General features: G+C 41.6%; 1 protein-coding gene across 5 annotated transcripts in view; it reads right to left on the bottom strand.

The window, feature by feature from the left end:
* Nucleotides 1–12,139: 12,139 nt before the first annotated feature.
* Rap1gds1 (Rap1 GTPase-GDP dissociation stimulator 1) overlaps nt 12,140–20,535 on the bottom strand; it is a 151,959-nt gene continuing 143,563 nt past the window's right edge. For all 5 annotated transcript variants that reach the window (XM_052179136.1, XM_052179137.1, XM_052179138.1 and 2 more), the window contains 2 exons: nt 17,638–17,766; nt 12,140–13,939 (listed from right to left, as the gene is read on the bottom strand). In XM_052179136.1, coding sequence (XP_052035096.1) covers nt 13,812–13,939; nt 17,638–17,766 — 257 coding nt within the window. In that variant the 3' untranslated portion in view covers nt 12,140–13,811. The remainder of the gene's footprint in view (nt 13,940–17,637; nt 17,767–20,535) is intronic.

Here is a 20,535-nt window from a genome sequence, read left to right as displayed (position 1 = left end):
GTTCTAAGACTTTTCTAAGCTTGTCATATCGGCTCCTGAAGAAAACTGGAGTTCTGAAAATAAAGAGAGTAGAGACAGATACTGGGTAAATAACTTGCAATGCTGCCAGCAGGGCACTTTTACACCCTCTCGCTGATGCCACATGTCTTCTCAAGTAGAGCAGAGGGGTAAGGAGCTCTGGAACTTTCCTCTGAACTTTCCTTCCTGGTTGTTCAAACTCCAGTGGAAACCAGCTTTGGTGGCAACTGCAACTGCGTGACTGCCACCTTCAGTCACGCCTGTGTGCCCTTTGATAGCTTAAGACTTGGAGGATAATCTTTCTCTTTCTCAGCCTAGAGGGCGTTTCTTTCTCAAGTGCACATCCTTCTATGTGCCTGATACCACTGAATACTTTGTCAGCAGGGTGTCCTCTTCACTGGGGCCTTGGGTGGTAGTGGAACAAAGCTTCTAATTGGTTAGCCGTTTAACCAAGGAGGTGTATTTTCCTAGGGCAGACTGGAGAGTGGAAGTTGTAGGTGCTTGGGTCATCCTGGGGGTTTGTCAGTGCAAACTGTAGGATGACATCTCCAGTAGAGAGCTTCTCTTTGCCAGATCCCGCCCCCATCAGGGCCAAGTGAATCACAATAAGTATGGGCTGTGAGTTGGAAAGTTTTTGTCCAACCTGATACAAACAAGAACCACTTGGAAATTTAACTAAATGTAACTAAGGAATTGCGGCTAACAGATTGGCCTGTAGGCCTATGGGCCACCACTGTGGTCTTGACTTGTCTACGAAAGCTGAGGAAGCAGGAGAGCAAGCCAGGAAGCAGTATTCCTCCATGCCCTCGGCTTCAGTTCCTGCCTCCAGATTCTCGATTTGAGTTCCTGTCTTGATTTCCCTCAATGATGGACTATGATGTGGACATGTTGCTTACAGTCATGAAATTATCACAGCCATAGAGACACCAGGTGACAATGGGCTGCACTCCTCCTGTGATCAAGAAGGGACATTGTAAATCCCTGCTGTCACCACAGGATATGTGCCAGTGCTGTGATGACACACTGGTGCCAGCATCGGCTCCTTCCCGTTAGCAAGATGGGGGTGGGCACAGGCTTGGGATGGTTTGCTACCGTGCTTTCGAGTTCCTGTCATTTCTCACTTGGCCTACAGCATTCGCCAGCCTTCAGAACCTTGCAGCAATAAATACAGTGCAACTCTGTATGAGTCAGAGAACTGCCCTGGAGTCAGTTACTCCAACTTCCTGTGCATGTGACCTGCCCGGTAGTATTGCTTTTTGTTCTGAAAACCTACCTCCTTCCCATGGGAGGTCTCCACAGGTCACCCTCCCACGAGCCATCCAGTGGTGGTGTGAGCTGAACTCTCCCATATGGGACCCACAGCAGGCTCGGAGCTGCATGATGCCCCTGAAATGCAGGCCCTTTATTGTTAAAACTCCTCCCCATTTCCCTGTGGTTTGGAGACTGAACCCAGAGCCATCCACATACTAAATGTATGTTTTACCACTGAAGTGCACACTCAGCCTCCCTACAGATCTCCCTAGTCTGTACATGCAGCATGCACATGTATGTTTGTATACATATGTGCGTGTGCGTGTGGAAGCCTGGCACCAACATGAGTGGTCTTTCTCTGCTACTTCCCACGTGATTTTTGAGACTAGATTCCCCCAGAGAACACAAGCTCTGCTAGGCTGGCTGGCTGGCTGGCCGGCCAATGAGCTTCGAGAGCCTCCCATCTCTGTCTGTCCAGGGGATGTGGGCGTGCCCTATGCTTGCTTTGTAAGTGGGCGCTGGGGATCTGAACTCGGGTCCTCATGCTTGCACATCAAGACACTACCAGGTGAGCCGCCCCATCACTGACCGTCTAGAGTTATTTTGAGAGAAGCCAAGAGAACTAGATCTCTATGTAAAGTCAATCAAAATTTCAATGGGTCTATAGTTTTGTTGTTGTTGCTGCTGCCGCCGCCGCCGTCTACTTTGTTTTGTCTTAACAAATGCTATGTGGGCCAAACAAGCGCGTTGGTCCTCCATGCCGTCGCCGACTTATGAGGAAGGGATAGAGTGCTGAGTGATGATTCTTCCCATCTCTGTCTACTTTCCATGCGAGCTGGGTCTGCAGGGTGCTGCTGACTGGTTGGGGCCAATCAGAGTGGAGGGTCACAGCCTGGTAAGAGGGTCAGGGACTCTGATGAGCACTTGCTGGCGGTGCTGAGAGGCCATTACCCCACAGCTCCATGGGTGCTGACAGCAGTCCTGGGCTCTTCATTTATGACACTCACACTGGACAGCGATGGGGCGGGGTGAGTAGGTGAGCGCCAGAGACCCAGAGGGAGGTGCTGATGTGACTAAAAGCAGAAGGGTTGGACGGGTCAGATCATTGATTTGGTTGTGTTTGTTTGTTTATTGAGATAGGGTCTCACTGCATAACTCCAGTTGTCCTAGAACTCACAACATATACCAGGCTGGCCTCAAATTCACAGAGATCTCCCTCCCAAGTGGTGGGATTAAAGGTGCGCACCACAACACCTGGCCAGGTCAGATGGTTTTTAAATGAGGAACTAGTAGCATCTAAAACCACAACCTAACACTTGGGGTGGGGGTGGGGGGTTCAAAGCTCAAGATGCCTTAACCATCCACATGTGAGGAAAGGCTAGGCGACTATCGGACGTCCAAGTAACCGAAGGCGATGTGCAATATTATGATGTGAAAGTGGAAGGCAACTGCTGGTTGAAGGGAACAGGGAGATGAGGGAGAGGGTGGGATGAGGCGAGTCTACCAAACCCAAGCATATACGAAAATGCTACAAGGAAAGCCACTACTTCCTGTGGTGTAGTTCAATGATATCAGACTCGGGGCATTTACTACAAAAAGCACGGCAGAACACGGTTGTAGAAACTTACTTTGGACGTCAGTCACCGATATGAGAAAGCACACTTTTCACAGACCGGAAGCTGTCAGACGAAGGTGTGATACTTAAGGACGCATGGCGAAGCGGTCCTGGGAAAGCAACCGGAAGTGCGTTTTCATCAGACGCTTTTCTTCACAAAGCTCCTCTCATTCTCTTGTGGTTCGGAGGGAATCACTGCGTTTCTCAGTGGCCTGGCGGGAACCGGGCAGGCTGAGGAGTTAGCGGTTATTGGAGATGGTTATTCTGCTGTCACTTCTCATTTATGTGGGTCACTGGGACATGAGACAGCAGGAGTGAAGAGCAGAGAATGTTCTGTACGGTGCGTGTTTGTGTGTGTATGAGCCTGTGGACAGGCCACACTGTGTGCATAGAGATCAGGAGATGAGCTTGGGTCTCCGTCCTTGCCCTCCAACTGGAGACAAGATGCCTTTTTCACCGCTGCACACGACAGCTAGCTGGGTCACCCTGCCCCTTCCCACCCCACCCAATCTCTCTGTAGAAACACTAAGACGTGTGCCGCTGTGCCTAGCTTTACACGGGCTCTGGTGATCAGAATTTAGCTCCTCACGTCTTCCATGGCAAGCGCTTTACTCGTTGAGTCATCTCGGTCCCAGAATGTGATTAATGATTCCCAGTTTGTGTTTATTTATTTATTTTTATTCATTTCTCATAGTCTTGCGGGTCAAACCCAGAGCCTAGGGTTGGTGGTAGTCTTTGACTCTTGGAAAAAGCATTGCCAGCGCAGTTGATAAAATTTTGTTTAAACTATACGCATAGGAAGCTCGTTAGTAGTAGGGCTGTTTACGACCTTTTCAGGTCTTCTTACTGTCCTATTTACTCTCCTCGCCCTCTCGTCTGCTTATCTCCTCCATACCTAGCGACGCAGGGTTTTCCATTTCGTCAATCAGACCACGTATACCCCGGTACTTCCCCTGTGTTGATTCCTCTATTCCTCACTCTAGCAATGGTATCTTTTCACTTTCCTGAGTTTTGTAGTTACTCTGGGACACATAATCTCATCTGAAGATTTGGAGCTAGGAACCCCCAGTAACTGAGAGAACATGACATTTGCCTTTTGGGGTCTGAGTTATTCACTCTATATGAATTTCTAGTTCGATCCCTTAGTGTATCTGTACCAAATTTTTATTATCCAGTCATCAGCTGAAGGACACCGAAGCTTTTTTCTATTTCCTAGACGTTGTGACTAGAGCAGCCACGAACATGGCTGACCTAGTGCCTGTGGTGGGACGTCAAGTCCCCTGGGTATGTGCAAAGGCGTGGTCTAGCTGCATCATATATGATAGACTTAGTTGTTGCTTTTGGAGAATTCTTCCAACAGTGGCTGTGCCAGGTTGCAATGCAACCAAAAGATGAATGAGGGGTTTTCCTTGAATCCTTTCCAGTATTTGTTATCAGTTGTTTTGTTGACCTTTGCCATACTAACTGGGATAAAACAGAGTTTCAAAGCTGATTTCATTTATATAATCCCCAATCGCTAGAAATGATCAACAGTTTTTGGAGATATTTATTAATCATTTTTTTTTCTTTTGTGAACTCTCTGGGTCTCAGGCTCATTCTTCAAGTGGGTCATTTGTTTGTTTTGACTCTGTGGTTTGAGTTCTTTATGTATTTTGGATATTAATCCTGTCCAATGTATTGCCAGCAAAGGCACTCTCCCATCCTGTGGGCTCCCTACTCACCTAGTTGGTGGTTTCTTCCCTCGTGCAGAAGAGTTTTAGTTCCATGAGGCCTCACTTGTTAGTTGTTGCCCTTAATTCTTGGGTAGATGGAGGCCTATTTGGAAAGTTCTTTCTTATATCTACATCACATAAAGAGCCTACTGTCCATGTTTTCTTGTAGAAGTTTCAGGCTTCATGCTTAGGTGTTTGGTCCATTCTGAGTTAGTTTCTGTGCAAGGTGAGAGATTCTGGCATAGTTACATCTTCTGCAAGGCACATCCAGTTTTCTCAGCACCATTTGCTGGCAATGCCTTTTCTCTGGCTTATGCTGACACCTTTCTCAGATATTAAGATGCTAAAATACAAATCTGTGGATTCAGATCGTGATTGCCTTTTATCTGTAAATAGCTTTTGGTAAAATGGTTATATTCATATTAATTCTACCCACCCAAGAACACGAGATGCCTTTCCACTGTGTAGTATCTTTATCTCTTTCTTCAAAGATTTAAAATCTTTATTGTAGAGGCCCCTCACTTTCTAGGTTTGGTTTATTACTAGATATTTTATCATCTTTGAAGATATTGTGAAAGGAAACATATCCATGATCTTCTTTGTATGTTTGTTGTATAGAGACTCTATTGATTTGTGCAAGTTGATTCTGTATCCTGACACATTGCTGAATTTAGACAAAATGTTTCTAGAAGTTTTCTGATCACTAATACATCACTAATGTATAATGTCATGTCATCTGCAAAACGGGGTGGTTTGTCTTCTTCTTTCCCTGTTTGTATCTTTTTAATTAATTACCTTCCCTTGTTCCAAATAGTGTCTCGAGCCCGGCACTGAAAGAATGGGGATAGTGAACATTCCTTTTGTATGACCGACTTCAGTGGAATTGCTTCAAAATTTTCTTCATTTAGGACAGTGGTTCTCAACCTTCCTAATGCTGTGACTCTTCAATACAATTCCTTGTGTTCTGGTGACCCCCAACCATAAAATTGTTTTTTTTTTTTTGTTACTACTTAATGGTTAATTTTGTTATTGTTAAAAATTGCAGTGTAAATATCAGTGTTTTCTGGTGATCTTAGGTGACTTTAAATCTCCACATGGGACTGGTCAATCACCACTGATTTAGGATGATGTTGGTTGTAAGCTTTGCATATATAGCTTTTATTATGTCGAGGTATGTTCCTTCTAGCCCTATATCCTCTATGACTTTTATCATGAAGGCATGGATTCCTTCAGAGGTTTGAAGTGATTATGTAATTTCTTTGTCTTTAAATCCATTTACATGTTTATTATAAACATTGACTTCTTCTGTATGTTGAACCATTGCTGCATGTCAGGAATAAAACCAACTTGGTCATGATGGATAATGATCTTTGTGTGTGCCTCTATTCTGTTTGCAAGTATTTTATTGAGTATTTTTCAGTCTATGTTCTTAAGGCCTGTGTTTTTCCTGTTTTTTGTCTTTACTGTTTCGGTATTAGAGTGATAGTGGATCTCTTTTGGTTAGATGAGATAAACATCTGTCCAGCTTCCTCTTCTCAAAGAACTGTCTCTTAACACTGCTTCTTCATATTTTTTTAGTTGTTTCTAGTTCATTAATTTCTGTACTAACTAGTTTTATGTCAACTGGACACAAGCTAGCGTCGTCAGAGAGGAGAGGACCTCCATTGAGAGAATGCATCTATGAGACTGGGCTGTAGGCAAGCCCACTGGTCATTTTCTTAATTAGCGATTGATGGAGGAGGGCTCAGCCCACTGTGGGCAGGGCCATCCCTAAGCAGGTGGGCTCGGATTTCTATAGGAAAACAGGCAGAGCTGTCCAGGAAGCAGCACTCCTCTGTGCCTCTACATCAGCTTCCACTCTGAGGTTCCTGTCCCGCTTGGTTCCTGTCCTGATTTCCTTTGATGATGAGTAGTGATGTGAAAGAGTAAGTTAAATAACCTATTTCCTACATGACTTGTTTCAGACAGACATGGTCTTTCATTGCAGTCATAGAAACATTAAGATAACTTCTCTGATTTTTATTATTTCTTGCAGTCAGTTGGGTTTGGATTTGATTTGTTCTTGTTCTCCCAAATATTTGAGTTGCATCAGCAAGTCATTTCTTTGTGCTTTTAATGGTTTTTAAATAAAGGTTCTCAGAGCTATCCATTTCTCATAGGATTTGCTTCAATATGTCTCAGAGGTTTTGTTTCCATTTTCATTTAGCTCTAGGATTTCCCTCCTTTCTTTCACTTCTTTGACCCATTAGCTCTTCAGCATTGAGCTGATTAATCTCCATAGGTTTTTGCATTTACTGGAGATTGCTTGCCATCAGTATAAAGTGTTATTGCATGGTGGTCAGATAGGATATAAGAAAGTATTTCAACCACTTTGGATTTGCAAAGGTTTGTTTTGTGCCACAGAATCTGGGTTATTCTAGAGAGAAGCTTCAGAGCACTGCTGAGAAGAGTGTGTCCTGTTCAGTTTCTGAGTGGAATGAACATTCTGTAGATATGCTAAGTGCATTTGATGTATGATGCCAACTTGTGTTCTGATATTTTTCGGTGTTTTTTTTTGGGGGGGGGGGGTCCAGATGATGTGTGCATTGAGTGAATTGGGATACTGAAATCACCTGATATTAATGGGCTGATGTTAATTTGTGTCTTTATATTCAATAGTAGATTTTTTTTTTTAAATGAAACTGGGTAGCCCAGAGTTTGGTACATGTATGTTTAGAAAAGTAGTGTCTTCTTGGTTAAGTATTCCCTAATTTATGAAGTGTCCCTTGTGGGACCACGGTGTGAGACAGCCTGTAGCCTGGTTGAAGCAAGGCCACTCCAGAGACCCAATAGAACATTCTACAAGAGACGGAACCGGTGAGCTATGCTCCCAGACTGCTGACTCCTCAACTCCATAATCCTGTGGCCATCAGTCATGTATGGCCAGGTCCCAGGCCCCTAGCGTTCTGGCTGGACTCCACCCCTACAGTCACCTGGCTATAGCAAGGCTTTCCCTGCCCCTCGGTTAACTGGATGTTGCCAGGTAACCCAGCTTACTATAAAAGAAAGCTTCTTGCCCCTCCCTCCCTCTCTCTGACCTCTTATCTCTCACCCCTCTTGTCCCTCTCTCTCCATTCTTTCCCCTCTTCCCACGTGGTCATGGCCAGCTCTCATCCCTTTAATCTCCTCTTTTCTCTTTCTCTCCCTTTTTCTTTCGACTCCTTTAATAATAAAGCATTAAAACTATGAACTGTCTCTTCTTATCAAAACCTGCCGTCTAAGAACAAGGAGCAGGCTCCAGCGTTTCCAGCCACCAGGGAAGAATTGAGCCTTCTCTCGGCTAGTCAAGCTTTTTTTTTTTATTAATATTTTTATTTTCTATATTCTTTGTTTACATTCCAAGTGATTTCCTCTTTCCCGGATCCCCCTTCCCCACATGTTCCATAAACCTTCTTCTCTCCATCCCTTCTTCAATCACCTCCCTCCTTTTTCTCTGTCCTTATATTCCCTTCCAATGCTAGATCAATCCTTTCCAGGATCAGGACCTTCTCCATACTTCTTCATGGGAGTCATTTGTTATGCGATTTGTGCCTTGGGTATTCAGAGCTTCTGGGCTAATTAATATCCACTTATCAGAGATTGTATTCCATGTGTATTCTTTTGTGACTGGGTTACCTCGCTTAGGATGATATTTTCCAGATCAAACCATTTGCCTAAAAATTTTGTGAATTCATTGTTTCTAATTGCTGAATAGTATTCCATTGTGTAAATATACCACATTTTCTGTATCCATTCCTCCTTTGAGGGGCATCTGGGTTCTTTCCAGTTTCTGGCTATTATAAATAAGGCTGCTATGAACATAATGGAGCATGTGTCTTTATTGCATGGCGGGGAATCCTTTGGGTATATATGCCCAGGAGAGGTATAGCAGGGTCCTGCAAATGGCCCCGCCTTTTGGGCAAAACCCCTCTCAGCTAACCAGCCAGGCGGTCTCCTGCCCTATGGGTACCCTGGTGCCCGCAGTCCCCATCCCGGTGCGGTGTGCGGGCCTCCCAGTGTCCCCATCCCCCTTTGTGGGCTCTGCCTTCCAGAGTTCTCCTATGTGGGCTCCGACACTGCCCGCTCCTCCTTTTTCCCCAGCCCCTCTTTATCTCTTCTGAATAGTTTTAGATCTATTTTGTCAGTTATTAGTAAGTGATGCCTGCTTGCTTCCTGGCTCCATCTGATTGGAGTACTTTGTTTATCCCCTTTATTCTAATGTCAGATCTTAAAGCTAAGTATGTTTCTTGTAGAGAACAGGTAGATGGATTTTTTTATTGAAGAATTAAGGTAATTGATATTTAAAGTTATTAATGACATTTGTAACACACTGAGGCTTTTCTGGCTTTCAAATTTTCCACCGAGAAATCACATGTGATAAGTTTTCCTTTATTTGTTCTGTATACTTAATGTTTTAACTATAATAAGCTTTGGGGAGTTTTTCTTTGTTTTTCTGGTCTTAACTATCTGGTGTTCTATGTGTTTCTTTAATCTGAATGGGTATGGTATGCCTTCCCGTAGTTTGGGAAGACTTTCTTCTGTGATCTTTTTGAAGATCTATGCCATTTGACTTGGGATTCCTCTCCTTCATGCTTATAACCTGAAGGTTTGGTCTTTCCAAGGTGGCCCACATTTCCTGCGTGTTCCTGTGTTTTTAAGATGATATTCCTTGTTTATTTGGTATATATCCTTTACTATCTTCTTTTTTATTTTTGATCCATTCTACTCATAAGGCTTTGAGTTTTCTAGTTGAGTTATTTTATTGGATTTTTCAATTTCATCTTCATTTCCTTTGAAGCCTCTCCAGTGTTTCTATCTCACAACCGAATAGTGTTCTCAAGTACTAGAATGTCCTTGTCATTTCGCCAGCCTATGTTTGTATTTTCTTGGGCATCACTCTGGTGATTATTCTCCTTAATTTCATTGAGCTTAATTTCATTTTTAAAAAATTAAAAAAAAAACCCTTTATTGTTATTTTAAATTGTTCCCTGGATTCATCAAGGTAATTTTCATTGGCAAACTTTTATACAGGACAGATAGTTTTTAGAAGGGAGATACTAGGTCAATCTTTCATATTGTTTGCACATTTTCAGTAAGATCTGGGCATGTGGAATTCTCGTTAGTGGTAATACTGACAGAGTAGATTTGGGCAAAAGAAAGGACGTGCAGAAGAAAGGGTTGGGCCTGCAGGTTGGAAATGGTTCACGTGGGATGAAATCAGGTGGACAGACGACTGGGCTGTGTACAGGATGTTCGTGCCCGTCCAAGCCCTGAGTATGGGGTACACCTGACAGATGTGGCAACCTGTCCTCTGGTTTGTTTACAAAGGGAGAAGTGCTCCATGCCTCCGGGACAAGTATGGCAACAGCTGTCAGGAGGAAGGGTCGGGATTGAGGGAACAAAGGCCAGAGAATGCAGGGACTTGATACACATTTGGTTTCATAAAGGCTTGACTTTGGAATACAAAGCAGTCAACATATATGTTCATATCTGAAATTATGAATGCCACAATATATATTTTCTATGTTTGATGTGTTAAGATTAAAATAATCTATGCTCTTTGGATGGGAATTAAAATTCATTTTATAAAAAGCTTTTACAATTTTTATTTATTACTTATTTTTAGGTCAGTCTCGCTATGTAGCCCTGGAAGTCACTGTGTAGACCAGACTTGCCTCAAATTCAGAGTCCTGAATGCCTCTTCCTTCTTAGTGTTGGGACTAAGTGTGGCACCATGCTGTACTCCTAGCTTGGTTTTAAAACTATTTTGTGGGGTGGCACACACCTTTAATACCAGCACTTGGGAGCCAGAGGGAGGCAGATTTCTGAGTTCAAGGCCAGCTTGGTCTACAGAGTGAGTTCTAGGGCAGCCAGGGCTACACAGAGAAACCTTGTCTTGAAAAACCAAAACCAAAACCAAAACCAAAACCAAAAAACAAAACTATTTTGTGGGAAAACTGTAGAGGAGCGAGAAAAGATCAGTCCGTAGTATATCACATTTTTATTCACTTTATCTTGGACATCCAAAAGTTCTCTCTCAAAATCATGAGGACTATTTTGTGTTCTATACTGAAGAGAAAATAAGCTGAGTTTTAAGTAAGTTTTCTTACTTAAAGCCAAAATGTAACAAAGCCAGAATTACATCAGTGTCCAAAGACCAAGTTCATAACTCTGCTTGGAAGTTTGTACTAGTGCTCTGTGCTTGACGTGTGTGCAGTGGTATAGTTTGTAAGGCTAGAGGACAACTTTTAGGAGTTGGTTATCTCCTACTCTAAGTTTCAGGGATCAAACTCAAGGTGTTAAGCTTGTGTGGCAAGTGCTTTCACACACTGAGCCATTTTGCTGGCTTTATATTATACTTTTAAAGTACAGTTACCTCAATATCTCATTCAGCTATGCCTATGCAACATACACTTACATGGCATATTTCTGTCTCTGAGTATATATGTAAATTTATGAGGTCACACACTTGTATAAAAAAATGACTTATATTCCTAGTCAATATTAAGAGGCTTCATCCCAAACATTACTTTATGTCATTTGATTACACCTGTATAGTTGAAATGTTATGGCTACCCAGAGTCGAGTAGATTTTAGCTTATTCACTGAAGTCACAGCTGGATCCAAAGAGGGACGCTCTCCTATGAGTATCCTAACAAGTATGTATCTGCAGTCCAAATGTTCGTCAGAGTTTGGATAGCCTAATCTCCTGAGTTCTTCACATGCAGGCCCTCTCAGACCTTTACAGTAATCCCTGCAAGTAGCTGTGGTCCACTCCCTGCCAGGTCAGCATTTTAGAACATTGTTAAATTTTTGTTGCACACCCCTATTCATATCAAAGAATGTGCAAAACTCGACTCTGAGGAAAACGTCAGAATCTGGAATAGTCTTCATCAAATTTGCTTTGAACACATCGTTTACAGTGTAGGAAGGTGGTCAGGCAACTCCAAGCTTCTGGTGGGACTAAGGGAAAGAAAGGACATTTCTGGACTTTCTGGAAAATTCTCTTACTTTTTTTTTTTAAACTGCCATCTGTGGGGCAGTCAAGTGATTTAATGTTAGCCCTGTGAAACTGAGATTAATTAGTTGGAGATGATAGGTTATCCAGTCTTCATTTGTCTACCAACTACCTGGGCTTAGCAGCGAGTTTCCTCATTTGTTGGCTTGGGCTTGGTTTTACTGGAGCTAGCAGCTCCTATTAGCCTGGTTGCTGGTAGCCACGTTACATGGTACCATCTTTCAAATCTATGATCGTGGGATGTTTCTAAGTCCGCCCCCCCCCCCCAATCTTTATTCTCTAGTGCTTTTCAGTAAGAAAGCAATCTCTAAGTGTTTTGATTTTATTTTGAAAGTTCTGGAATTAGAACTATCCAAATCTCAGCTATCAGTTTATCTGGAAATTTTTTGATGGCTGTCTGCAACTCAAAGTGAGCATTCAACAACAGCACACAGTCCCAATTAGGAGTGAACCCTGTTCTTGGAAGTGAAGATATAGATAACACACAAAGAAACCAAGTAAATTCACTGTAGTTTCATATACTATTTATTTATTAAGTTAATAATATGGACAGTATTATGCAACATTAGTCCACTTATCCAGCCCAGGAGAAAGACAATAAAGAATTCATTTCTACAGTGAGCAAACACAAGAGCTCACCAAAGTTCCCTTGTCTGGACATCAGAGGGAATTGTCAGTCGGGTTTTTACTTACATTAGGTAAATCTCTCTTGAATTTAAAAGTGTGAAGAGCAAAGTCTGATTTACAGAATGCAGAGATGCAGGGAGGAAGGAGCTGGTCCCCTCTCAGCAGTCCTTCTCACTGCCCTCCGTTTCTGTAACGGAGCCCAGCCTCCCTTGGGCATCAGCAGGGCTCAAACTTGGGTGTGAGGAGGCAGGCGGGTCACAGGGAATCCTGGTTAATTTATAAAGATTGTGTGTCAAAGCTCTAAAAACGCACTTGGTGGTGGTTTAGTGGCAGTGACCAGCACACTACATTTTGCCAAGAAGAGTCTTTTACATCAAGTCCTGGCTTGCAGCCTGGGAGATTATTGTGGTTCTCAGTGGCAAAGTGGAGGTGAAGAACTCTAACAATGACTGCTATGAGGCCATCTGCAGAATGTACTGGACTGGCTACTATGGCTTTTAAAACCGGCCTTCCTTTTTTTGTAGACAAGCCTACTTCAGCTTTCCTCCTATGTCCATCTAGAATTAGCGCATTGAGAAGGAGCATGGAGGATGAACCTCCCTGCTTTCGCCCTGAACGACGAAAACCAGGGGGGAAAAAAAAATCCATTCTTCACCAAACAAGCCATCCTCAGTTTTCCTTCACTGAACAAACGCCAAGGACGTTTTAGGGACACGTGTCGACAAAGCCAGTTAACTGATGGAAGTTTGAGATGTAACCGCACACACATCGGAATCTAAAACACAGACAAGATCCAAAGTGGTCCAGTATGCTAGGGTTTCTTTAACTGCTTCCTACTTTCTGGTCACACTGAAAAACATGTTTCAGCCCTGGGCCTCTGTACCAATGTCAGTTAAAGATGGAATCAGGAGCCTCAGGAAGGCTGGCTGTGCTGTTTAGCAAACTGCCTATACAGAGAAACCGTAGGAAAAGAATGAGTGTTGAACCTATTCAACTCTAGGTGTAACAGGTCTGATGTTGGTAGAAGACTAACGGATGAGCAGCCAGACAGGTCTTTTGATCGCTGTGCTTCTCAAGCACAAAAAAAAAAAAAAAAAAAAAAAAAAAAAAAAAAAATTCGGTGCTACTTTGACAATTCAGTTTCATCTTTAAGTAAGCTAGACAGATCCTGCTGCATTCTTTGTTTCTAATTTACCAGTACATTATTATGTAGCTTACTGCGCGTGAGGAGCAAGTCAGCATGGAGTACCAAGCTTACATCACCATAGGACTACAACATGCACGTTGTACTTAATGTAGCTCAGGCATCAGGAGTACGGGATTTAACAGTTACGGGTGGAGACTTGTTCTGACAGTCATGTTCACATTAACTATGGGTTTAGAAATCTTATTAGGCAGGTACCTATAGCAGTTCTTCCATTGGTACTGGAACATTACACGCATGCACAAGTGATGTAGTAGAGAATGGAGTGGAAGAAGCAGCCGGATGGAGGACAGTGGGGTAGGCGGAGCCGGGGTGAAGCCTGCTGCTGGCGGGCGGGCGGGCCAGGTCTCAGCTTTCCACTGTGAGTCTCTGCTCTGTAAGCGACGCCTGCTGGGCCACACTTTTGTTCTCGTGACTTCGAAGTTTGGATACAACATCTAGAAAGGCCAAATCCTGTACTTCCTTGTATAGAGATTCTGGAAGAGAAAAGCAAGACAATGCATACATTCCTGCTGGATTGCTCTAATCTTACTCTATAATCTACCCAAAACACAGACCTTACTGTTTGATTAGACAGAGCTATAAAACTAGGAATAACGCAGACAAGAATCCCAACAGTACCTAGCGAGGTCGTTTTCAGGAGTGCATTGTTATTTATAAAGATTTTCATTAGGTTCTACAGTCCACAGTTGTTTAGAATAATAAGATATAGTTAAAAACAGCTCATTATCATAATCTCAACATGCATGCAGTAATCTACAACTTAACCATCATCATCAGTTCAAAGAAAGAGCTAGTTTACTAAAACCTGTTGAATTTTGTGACACATGAAAGTTTATTTCATTTCATATACTTTTAGTAAATTCTGTGGAAGTCTCCTCTTCTCTAGTTCCTAGCCTGCCTTCTCTTACACATTTAGCCCTAACTGTAAGGAGGTACAGGGCTCCTAGTATGACCAGGAACCTACGGGGAAGAAAGGGGGCTAACTGTTTAATACAATCAGCGCTCCTCAACTGGTGGGGTTTTTAATTTTTTGCTTGCATTATTTACATGTGTGTTTTAGTGTGCTCATGCCCACAGAGCATGTGTTGTCAGAAGACAATCTGTAGCAGTTGACACTCCTTCAACCATGTGGATCCCAAGAACTACACTCAAGCTTTCACAAAGGTTTATATTGAGTGCCTTTGTCCACGGAGCTGACTCCTTGGTTCTTGATGTACTGATTTGGTATGTTCAACATCAAATACCAAAACTAATCTTTTATCAGAAACAGAAAAAGGAAATCCATCCTAAAGTCACACAGAATTCTTTTCCTCTTTCTCTCTCTTCTCTCTCTTCCCCTCCTCTCCCCTCCCCTCCTATTCTCTCCTTCTCCCTCTCCCCCCACCCCTCTCTAACAGGGTTTCCCTCTACACCTCTCCAGTCCTGGAACTCACTATGTAGGCCAGTTGGACACATCCTAAAAGTGTGTAGGACCATTCATGACCGTTCTATGCAGTCACATAGAATCCTAAGACCTGAAGTTTACAAAATAATCTTGAAAAAGAACAAACCAGAAGCCTCCCACTTCTTGACTTCAGTGTAGTTCTGTTACAGAGACAGACACAGAGCAACAGAATAGAGAGACGAAACCAATTCTCACACATGGTCAAATGATTTGATAGGGTATCAAGACTGCTCAGGGAGGGCGGAGCTCTCCAACAAACACGCTGTCATATGTAAGGGAATGGAGCTGATGCTGCCTTACAAACTGAGATTTTATTCTTGACTACAGCAACAAGGGCATAGGCAACAAAAAGAAAAATGATTTTCATCAAAAAATGGTATTTCAACAAAATAAACTTTTATATATCAAAGAACCTTATCAACAGAATTAAAGGACAACCAGCAGAATGGGGGATATTTATAAATCTGGATGTAATAAAATCATGCAAAGCTTTATGTGAAGAAAACTGAATGTTAGAGTTAAGAAGATATTTATGTAGATACAGTTTGCTAAAGCCAAGTTTTTGTTTGTTAGATTCTTTGTATTTATTACAGACACTATAAAGAAAAAATTATCGTATACATACACGGTGGGATATTACTTAACATTAGAACAAATATTTTATTATCCATCATACAAGAAATAAGCCTGTAATAATAAAAATATAACAACAATGACAATAATACTACTAATGATAGGCTGAATATAGAACTGCAGCAGCCAGGGGCAAGGCTGGGGACGGCTGGGAGCTCCTGCTGGGTGGATATGGGATCAGTTTGGGGGAATGGAAAACTGTGCAGACAGATGGTGGTGAGGAAGCAATGGGGGTATATTTACTGCTTCTGAAACGAACACTGGGAATCGGTTGGTAGGGTACTGCTACGCTTTTCTATACTTCATTACAAGCAACCTATCTCAACAGAAAGTTCAGAACACGTCCTGCACAACTGAGCACAATGTCAGGAAGAAAGGAGAACACAACAAAGCAGCAAGTGGCAATCCCAGAGCTAGAGTGACTATTTTAGAAAAATGGAAACGCTTGATGCAGCTAATACTGGAACAAAAAGACCAGAGGAAATAGCCGCCAAACTCTAAGATAAGTCAACGTGAATTATTGTCTGAGCAAAAAAAAAAAAAATGAAACAGAAAAGATGAAGCCTGCAGCAGAACCACTAAAGATCTCACATCTGTGCCATGGAGACCTTGGGCAAGAAGAAGACATTTAAAGAGCCATAAGTAATAACAGTTACAGACTATTTAGTAAGAGACATATGGATTGTAAAAGCAGAAAAAGTTCAAACAAAATAAACTCAGATTTGCTTTAAGACTCATTTTACAATAAAGAAATTGAAAGACAGAAATTCGATAGAGAAAACAAACAGAACACAGTGGATTTCTCACTAGAAACCATGATAGGAACACATCTTTCTTGTGTAGACAGAAAAGAACAAGAACAAAAATCGCTTGACTACAGAATTTTTTTGTGTGTGTATGAATGAAGGGGTTGATAAAGTACATTCTTAAGTGAGGAAAAAAAACATGATTTTTTTTTTTTTTTTTTTTTTTTTTTTTTTTTTTTTTTTTTGCTAACAGCTAACTTAGAATGGCTGGAGTAGTTATATCTAAGTAGAAAGGAAATGACATTGCATTAAATATAAATGGTGGATGTATACCAACACCGCAGACTGAAACCGAGAGAAAGAAAAGTCATGACAATGCTACTCAAGAATAATAGGACTAATATGTTAACACGACATAAATCAGACTTCAGAGCAAGGAAGCCAGAAAAGACTGAGAGGGACATTACATTGGGACATAAGAGTCATTCACCAAGAAATGGCAGCGGACCTATGTGCCTACCAACACTGTTTTACATCATTCTAAGAAAAACTGATACAGCTATGAGGACCAAAAGACAGATGTATCATTCTGAGGATGGGGGTTCTTCAATATTCCTCTTTCAACAACTAACAACACTCAGGAAATCAGCAAGAAAACAGGATATATATATATATATATACACACACACACACACACACATATATACATGTCTATATAGATACACACACACATATATCTCCTGTGTGTAAGTGTATATGTATATATGTGTGTGTATATGTATGTATGTATGTGTGTGTATGTATATTGGATATATATATATATATATCCATACACACACACACACACATGAAATTAATAATTACTTGAATGAAGTCTTTAGCTAATACCACAATATATGATACCAAAACTTGTTATTGGCATAAAATTTAACCTGGCATTTTTGGAGTATTCACATTTTTGCTGTATTTAGTTTATGACACCTTCTCTTACAGAAGTTTTTCAGAACAGTTTCGGTTTCAAAGCAGAGCTGGCTCGGCAGTCAGAAGCACCTATTGCTCTTGCAGTCAGAAGCATCTACTATTGCTCTTGCAAGACACAGGGATGAGCGTGGTTCCCAGGACCTGAATTTGGCAACTCACAACTGCCAAGGATTACAGCTTCAGGTACCTGATGCCCCATTCTGCCCTCTGACAGAAAGTTCCTGCATTCTCTCTCAAACTAAGCTCTTCTTCCTTTTAAACCTGAGTCACCATTGTTTAAACCCAAGTCACCATTTGTTATGACAATACATTTAACGTTTGACAGAAGTCACATACAGCTACAGAGAGAGACAAGAGGAAGCCTTACCAGACCCCATGAGAGCACAGATCAGGACCATGGAGTTGTACTTGATTTCCGGTGCACTCCTCTCATCTGCAAGCAGTCGGTGTAAGATCTGTACAAGCTGAGCACTTGTGAGATCTTTCTCAGCAGGACCTTTAAATGGAAACAAAGCATGTCAACTGTTGCGAAACACCATCAGGCTAAAGACTGGTTCTCTCCTGCACACTATTCATAGGTAACTTCCCCAAAAGACTGGTGAGATCTCCTAGAAAAGGGTAGGAGAGGGTGTGGGGAAGAAAGAAGGTGAAATTCTGGGTAAGCTGCTTTAAAACAACAATAAAAAACCCTAAAACTTGTAACTGGTTTTTCTTTCTTTTTTTATTCAATATATTCTTTATTTACATTTCAAATGATTTCCCCTTTCCTGGAACCCACTCCCCGAAAAGTCCCATAAGCCCTCTTCCCTTCCCCTGTTCCCCTATCTAGCCCTTCCCACTTCCCTGTCCTGTTATTCCATATACTGTTGCACTGAGCCTTTCCAGAACCAGGGGCCACTCCTTCCTTCTTCTTGGGCATCATTTGATATGTGAATTGTGTCTTGGGTATTCCAAGCTTCTAGGCTAATATACACTTATCAGTGAGTGCATATCATGAGTGTTCTTTTGAGACTGGGTTACCTCACTTAGGATGATGTTCTCCAGTTCCCTCCATTTGTCTAAGAATTTCATGAACTCATTGTTTTTAATGACTGAATAGTACTCTATTGTGTAAATATACCACATTTTCTTTATCCATTCCTCCATTGAGGGACATCTGGGTTCTTTCCAGCTTCTGGCTAGTATAAACAGGGCTGCTATGAACATAGTGGAGCATGTATCCTTATTACATGCGGGGGAATCTTCTGGGTATATGCCCAGGAGTGGTACAGAGGGATCCTCCAGTAGTGCCAACCCAGTTTTGTGAGGAACCGCCAGACTGATTTCCAGAGTGGCTGTGCCAGCTTGCAATCCCACCAGCAGTGGAGGAGTGTTCCTCTTTCTCCACATCTTGCCAACACCTGCTATCTCCTGAGTTTTTAATCTTAGTCATTCTGACTGGTGTGAGGTGAAAACTTAGGGTTGTTTTGATTTGCATTTCCCTGATGACTAAGAAGGATGTTGAACATTTCTTTAGGTGTTTCTCCACCATTCTATACTCCTCAGCTGAAAAATTATTTGTTTAGCTCTGTACCCCATTTTTGAATGAGGCTATTTGGCTCTCTGGAGTCTACCTTCTTGAGTTCTTTGGATATCTTGGATATAAGCCCTCTGTAGGGTTGGTAAAGATCTTTTCCCAATTTGTTGGTTGCCGTTTTTGTTTTTTTGACAATGTCCTTTGCCTTACAGAAACTCAGTAATTTTATGAGGTCCCATTTGTCAATTCTTGATCTTAGAGCATAAGCTATTAGTGTTTCATTCACCAAAATTTCCCCAGTTTCTTTTCTATTAGTGTCAGTGTGTCTGGTTTTATGTGGAGGTCCTTGATCCACTTGGACTTGAGTTTAGTACAAGGAGATAAGAATGGATCAATTTGCATTTTTTGCATGTTGACCTCCAGTTGAACAAGCACCATTTGTTGAAAAGGCTTTTTTCTACTCGATGGTTGTAGCTCCTTTGTCAAAGATCAAGTGACCATAGGTGTGTGGGTTCATTTCTGGATCTTCAATTCTATTCCATTGATCTACTTGCCTGTCACTGTATCAATACCATGCAATTTTAAACACAATTGCTTTGTAGTACTGCTTGAGGTCGGGAATACTGATTCCCCCAGAAGTTCTACTGTTGGGGATGGTTTTAGTTATCTTGGGCTTTTTGTTATTCCAGATGAATTTGAGAATTGCTCTTTCTAACTCTATGAAGAACTGAGTTGGGATTTTGATGGGGATTTTTATACAGTTGCATTGAATCTGTATATTGCTTTTGGCAAGATAGCCATTTTAACTATATTAATCCTGCCAATCCAAGAGCCTGGAAGGTTTTTCCATCTTCTGAGGTCTTCATGGATTTCTTTCTTTAAAGACTTGAATTTCCTGTCATACAGATCTTTCACTTGTCTGGTTAGAGTCACACCAAGATACTTTATATTGTTTGTGGTTATTGTGAAGGGTGTCATTTCCCTAATTTCTTTCTCAGCCTGTTTATCTTTTGAGTATAGGAAGGCTACTGATTTGCTTGAGTTAATTTTATATCCAGCCACTTTGCTGAAGTTGTTTATCAGCTGTAGGAGTTCTCCAGGGAAGTTTTTTGGGTCGCTTAAGTATACTATCATATCATCTGCAAATAGTGATACTTTGACTTCTTCCTTTCCAATTTGTATCCCTTTGACCTCCTTATGTTGTCTAATTGCTCTAGTTAGAACTTCAAGTACTATGTTGAATAAATATGGAGAGAGGGCAGCCTTGTCTAGTCCCTGATTTTAGTGGGATTGCTTCAAATTTCTCTCCATTTAGTTTGATGTTGACTACTAGTTTGTTGTATATTGCTTTTATTATGTTTAGGTATGGGCCTTGAATTCCTTTTCTTTCCAAGACCTTTAACATGAAAGGAAGCTGAATTTTGTCAAATGCTTTTTCAGCATCCAATGAAATGGCTATGTGGTTTTTTTTCTTTGAGTTTGTTTATGTATCGGATTACATTGATGGATTTCTGTATATTAAATCATCCCTGCACCTCTGGGATGAAGCCTACTTGGTCATGGTGAATGATCATTTTGATGTGTTCTTGGATTCGGTTGGCAAGAGTTTTATTGAGTATTTTTGCAACAATATTTGTAAAGGAAATTGGTCTAAGTTTCTCTTTTTTTTGTTGGATTTTTGTGTGGTTTTGGTATCAGCAAAATTGTGGCTTCATAGAATGAGTTGGGTAATGTTCTTTCCGTTTCTAT

This window comes from Apodemus sylvaticus, chromosome 4 (assembly GCF_947179515.1).
Source record: "Apodemus sylvaticus chromosome 4, mApoSyl1.1, whole genome shotgun sequence".
Lineage (NCBI taxonomy): Eukaryota > Metazoa > Chordata > Mammalia > Rodentia > Muridae > Apodemus > Apodemus sylvaticus.
Note: the sequence above shows the minus strand (reverse complement) of the source record. Positions and strands in the feature narration are given on the sequence as shown.